The 6,000-nt window shown below is 40.8% G+C and overlaps 1 protein-coding gene across 1 annotated transcript in view; it reads left to right on the plus strand.

Annotated features, from left to right (window-relative positions):
- LOC125465267 (hemicentin-1-like) overlaps positions 1-5,851 on the plus strand; it is a 434,244-nt gene extending 428,393 nt beyond the window's left edge. The window contains exons 103-105 of the mRNA XM_048558547.2: positions 1,472-1,591; positions 3,526-3,652; positions 3,754-5,851. Of these exons, the coding sequence (XP_048414504.2) occupies positions 1,472-1,591; positions 3,526-3,652; positions 3,754-4,111 (605 nt within the window). The 3' untranslated portion in view covers positions 4,112-5,851. The remainder of the gene's footprint in view (positions 1-1,471; positions 1,592-3,525; positions 3,653-3,753) is intronic.
- Positions 5,852-6,000: the final 149 nt, after the last annotated feature.

Below are 6,000 nucleotides of genomic sequence, written 5' to 3' on the forward strand. Positions count from 1 at the left end.
ACAAACCTGACTTGGAAGAAATCACTTTTCCTTCACTGCCAGTGATCAGTAACTTAACTGGTGTACCTATACCACATGGACTTCAGCAAGTGAAAAAAGTGGTTCACTGCCATATTCTCTGGAACAATAGGGATGGTCAATTAGTGCTGGCCTACCCAAAGTGGATTAATCATCATCTTTTAATTAAGAAAATCAAAGAAAATGGAAAGTAGCTTGTGGGAACTTGCAGAATTCATGACTTGTTGAGTGTGGACAAAATGTTTTGCCTTTAATGCAGGTTTATAGATACTTGATGGTAGTAAAATAAAATTTTATGAAGGATGGAAGGAGGAAGGAGAGAATTGAAGAGAAAGAGAACAAGTGTAATAAAAATGAGAAGAAAAAGGTTAGGATAAGCAAAATTGCAAATCAAATAAAAACAGAAACAAAGCAAGAAGTCCATTTTTAGTAGAAGGAACTAAGTCAGGAACATTTCAAGAAAGCATCATCAATACAATCCTGTCAGAAAATTTAAAAAAACTAGAAAATGGGCGGGAGTAAGAAAAAGGGGTAAAGGGTTGAGCAGCTTAAACAAAGTAACTCCTTTTCAACCAGCACGTTTATTGTCCAGTAGATGGCGACATTGTTTAAAAAACTATCCTTCTCAGATCACATCTGTAAATATGCGAAATCAGCAAATATTTAAATAGACTAATTAGTGGTGCAACTAGATTAATTCCATGATTAGAGGATTATATTTGCTTTTAGTGAAGTATTAGCATGTGCCAAATTCTAGTATGCTGCACAGTACGATGGCCATTAAAACCTTTCTAATACCACAGAACTGTTACACCCCAGAAATATTGTCTCCACCACTGTTGTCAGCAATGGAAATGGGACTGCCCAATATAATGCCATATTGGCATTGGTGAACCACTTAAAGATAATCATTCTATGGTCATGATCACTGGAACAAGCCTTCAATTCCCCATAGAGTTATTGAATTGAAATTTCACCAGGTGCCACGAACCCTCAGTTTCCAAAGCATGACCCTGAACCCCTGGATTACTAGTCCAGAGACATTACGATCACACCACTATCTCCCCAGTTGCAAACTGTTTTCCTCACACAGCATGGATCCTTTACAGTTTGAGACAAGATTATTCTGGATTGAATTACAACACAGAATGTCACTACCTTGTTTTTTTGTTATCTACCTGTTTAGGAGATGACCAGGATATTATAGGAATTATTATTGTATTGTCTCCTCTCCCCTCTCCCCATATATTGCTCACTTAACAAATAAATAACGTGTTTCAAAAGCACCATCACAACTTCAGTATTTATGAAGTGTAACCACCTTAGTTCCGTACTGTATCAGAAGAGTTAATGCAACAAAAAGGACAAAATTTTGATTTAATTTCAAATTAAAATCAAGAATTGTTTACTTGGTGCTGTGCCTGATCTGAATGTACGGTTTTTTTTGTTATAGATATCAATGAATGCCAGACTTGGAATTTCTGCCAGCATGATTGCAGGAACACCCAGGGCAGCTACAGTTGCATTTGTCCTCCTGGGTATCGCCTGCTGCCCAATGGTAGAAACTGCCAGGGTGAGTGATGAACAATACAGAGGGTGGCAGTGGCTTATTCCTTATGGTTTTATGCCATTGGCAAACAATCTCTTTCCGTATTCTCTGATTTTCTCCTGATACTGCCAATTCCTGGTTCTTCCCAACAGATCAGGTTAGGTTTGTATTCACTGGAGTCTAGAAGATTGTGTGTGTGTGTGTGTGTGTGTGTGTGTGTGTGTGTGTGTGTGTGTGTGTAGGGGGTGGGGGTGTGGGTAGCGGGGTGTGGGAGGGGCGGCCTCAAAGAAACCTATTAAATTCTAACAGGGTGGAGAGATTGGATGCAGGGAGGAAGTTCCAAATGGTGGGGAGTTCAGAAGCATAATCATTGCTTGAAGATGAAGACTAAGATGAGGAGTAACCAAAGATTAGATTGGAAGCCTGTTCATCTATGTGACTAAGATATTACATTTATAAACTGAGTCAACAGATCCAGTTCAGAATCCTTTCCATGCCCACCCCCAATCCATTCCCACTACATTGCTGTCAATGTAATACCAATGTAGTTATGAATTTCCTAATTCCTTATACCTCTACTTGCTCTGGCTGCATTTAGAGTAGTGTGGACACATTTTAAATCCCATATTTCAAAGGCGACAAAAATACTTTGGGGGGAATGTGGAAACAAGGAAAATATGAATGATAACCAGGGCTAAGGAATCAACAACATTCAGAACTCTATTCTCTAGCTATCAGTGGCAGTGGTCTGCAATGAGGTCAACATAGACCCTGGGTTAGTGATGGAGGAGCCTGGGCTGTTGAATATGGTTCTGTGTTCACAACTACACCAGGCTGTTACTGAACTAATCTGTGGGACTGCTGTCCCAAATTTGGGCACCACACGTCAGCACCTAGAGAGACTTGGTTTATCAATCCATGCGCAGATTTGACGTTGAAGTCACAACTGAGTGAATCCATCTCATTTAGTCTTTTTACAAGAAGGAATGGGAGTTTTGGAGGGATGGGGCTATAAAGAGTTTGCAAAAGGATATAGATAAATGAGTTAGCAAAATTTAGCATATTGAGCAGAATGTGAGAAAATGTGAAGTTTTCCAATTTGGCAGGAGGAATAGAAAAGCAGAAAATTATATAAATGGAGAGAGACTGCTGAATGCCTCAATCCAATGGATTCTACATGTCTTTGCACTTTATCACAAAAAAATGACCATGAAAGTTTAGCAAGTAAATAGGAAAACAAATGGAATATAGGTCTTTATTGCAGCAGAGATGGAGCGTAAAGGTGGAGAAGTTTTGCTAAAACAATACATAGCATCGGTGAGACTGCATCTGGAGTAATATGTACAGTTTCAATCACTTAAGGTGGGATACATTTACATTAGAAACAGTTCAGAGAATATTCACCAGGTTGATTCTTAAGATGGAGTGTGGGACGATTGAGCAGGCTGGGGTGTTAGAAAAATGAGAAGTAATGTTATTGTAACATAAGATTCTGTGAGGTCTTGACAGGGTGGATACTGAGAGGCTGTTTCCCCTATTTGAGGAAATGAAGAGCTTCACTTTAAACAGTTTAAACATTAGACATCTCCCTTCTAAGTCCAAGATGAGAGAAATTCTTTTCTTAAGGGTGTTTGGTCTTTGGAATTCTTCCTCAGAGAGCAAAAGAGGCAGCATCATTGAATATATTCAAGTCTGAATAAGACAGATCTTTAATTGACAAGCAAATGAAGGGTATTGGGCCTGGTTAGGAATGTAGGGTTAAGGTCATAATCCGGTTAGCCCTCAGTATTGATTGATAGCACAGCATCAATGGCCTGAACAAGATAATTCTACTCCAATTTCTTATGATGTTAGGAATTTCATCAAGCCAGTTGCAGTTGCCTTTTGTTAATGTCATTGCGCTATTTTTATCCTATTAGCTGGACATCCCTGCAATCAGTTCTGCTTCATTATTTCAGATATTGATGAATGCCAAGAACAGAATATCAAGTGTGGACCGAACCAGATGTGTTTCAACATGCGAGGCAGCCACCAATGCTTAGAGACCCCATGTCCAGCAAGCTACCGAAGGGGAGCCAGCCCAGGGTAAAAGGAAGAATGCAGGGTTTAATTATGAAAGTTGTTTTTCTCTTTCCTGGGCCTGAAACGTACTGTTTTCTGTTTTCTTCCCATTCTCCATTTTCTAGGACTTGTTACCGCCGTTGCATCCTCCACTGTGCAGCTGGTCCCCTGATGTTCCAGTACAAGCTGCTCACCCTCCCTCGGGGGATCCCAGCCAAGCATGACGTGATCCGACTCTCGGCATTCTCAGAGCGTGGCGTACTACAGAGCAGGACCAACTTCACTGCCATCGAGCAGGATGTGGCTAGCCCCTTCATCATTCGCACTGACGAGGGCCGTGGGATTGTGTACACAGTGCGCCCACTGGTGGAACCCGGGATATATCACCTGAAAGTGCGCGCTACCACCTTCAGTGAACAGGGGCCACTGAAGTACCAGAGTGTATTTGTCATTGTCATTGCTGTGTCCCCATACCCTTACTAAGGTTAACAACAGCTTCTGCATGGAGGAATGTTTTGTAGCCTAATGTGTTGTTGCAAATTTCTATTCTTTAACTTCATTGCAAAAGAAGTGTTTATTTTCTTTTCTCCAAAAGGCTCACCTATTTCACCTCACAACACTGGCTTCCCAAGTGTTCAAAGCTCCACACTTTTCTTGCTACATGAATACCTCATGCTCATAGTTACAGATCAATATTTAAACCCCGAGGTGGAATTGAATTGTGTAAATCTGCTAATGGTGGGGGTTAACACAATGAGTGCCAACATTACCATTCGAAAGAAACACCAGAGTTTATTTTACTATGTCCTACGTTTAGACACCAAGTCTGTATGTGATTGCAGTCCACACAACTCAGTCTTAATGCGCATTGAGTAATCTGGCAAAGGCATTACCAGTTCGGATGCTGTAGTTTGCAAACGTGCCCCCCAAGTCCTTGCTTTGACGAGGATGGAATTAGGGTAACAACAAGGAAGAGCTGCAGGATGTGCTGCCATTTGAAAGCACTGAGCACCATCTCCTCAGCCTAATCCAAGAGCTGACAAGGAGCATATCAATTCTGACAAGTGTCCAGTGGGCAAGGATAACTGATGCCTTTGCAAACAAGGTATTGAGTATATTTAACAGGTACGCTATCTTCCTAGCATTCAGTGGGGTAGAACACTGGACAGGATGGACTCCCCAGAGGCTCGCTATCCATTTTATGGGAGAATTTGGTGTCTTTGTCAAATTGCAGTTGAGTTTAAGTACGAGCCAAACAAGTCCTGACAAACATTTAATGTTCTCAATTTGACATGCCAATCTGTCACTGCTTTCCAAAGGCACTTGCTTTAAAAAAATTCCAAGATTATCCCGTTATCTTGCATTGGCACTTAACCAAACGGTCTGTTCGAAAGAACTGCAGATCCTCTGTACATTGCAATGGAAGTATTGGTGTGCCCTTATCCACTTGCTATTTGCATCACCGAAAAAGTTATGAATGAGGCATGGCCTTTTATCATACAGGAAATAGCTGGCACAGATTCTCTGGTAATTTCCCACTCCATGTTCCTCACTTTAATGTTCAACCATTCAACATCTTGACCGCTCCCACTGGAATTCTACCCTCTTATCTGGTCTTCCTTTCAGTCATTAAAACTTTTAAAATCTACTTTTTCCTTGCACTTGCTGTCAACTCTCCTGTGAGCTCTGTCACTTAGTTGATGTCGTCCTAAATCCTTTACATTCAGCCTCCCTTTTCCACTCTGCTATTAGGACCACCTCACAGATATCACACCACTTCCTGCCTCAGTATCCTAGCCTTGTACTTACTGATATCTCAGTGGAGCTTCACCACAGTATGTGGACCTCACTGTTCACGCTCAAGTTGAAGGAGCTCAGAGGCTGCAACTGTGATTGAAACAAAACTATGTTCTCTTTGTCGGAATCATTGTTGATATACAAGTTTAAAGATTCTTACTCTTGAACCAACTGACACACATATTGTAACCACTGAGGTATCTGAACATGTTGGATTGAATTATGAGATCCACTGTCCAAAAAGAGAATTTTGATAGAGTGATCAGCGTTCTGTGTCAGGCAGTTGTGATTTTTATTGTAAAATAGTGCCACAAATTGTGGGTAAAATGTTTTTTGCCCCTATTTGTTTGTCCTTGTGGCAGGATCTTAGTATGTTCAGGGAAACATTAAAATGAGGAATTAAGGAAATAAACTTTTAAAATGTGACCCGACTTCTGTTTCAGAAAGTAGTCTGGATGTCACCCTATAAGACCGTTCACACACTCACAACAACACAATTCCAAAACAACACGTTTACCTGAATTTAACGTGATGATCACACATTGTTCCTAAGTGGATCAAGCAGCTACTAGATC

This window comes from Stegostoma tigrinum, chromosome 29, assembly GCF_030684315.1.
Source record: "Stegostoma tigrinum isolate sSteTig4 chromosome 29, sSteTig4.hap1, whole genome shotgun sequence".
Lineage (NCBI taxonomy): Eukaryota > Metazoa > Chordata > Chondrichthyes > Orectolobiformes > Stegostomatidae > Stegostoma > Stegostoma tigrinum.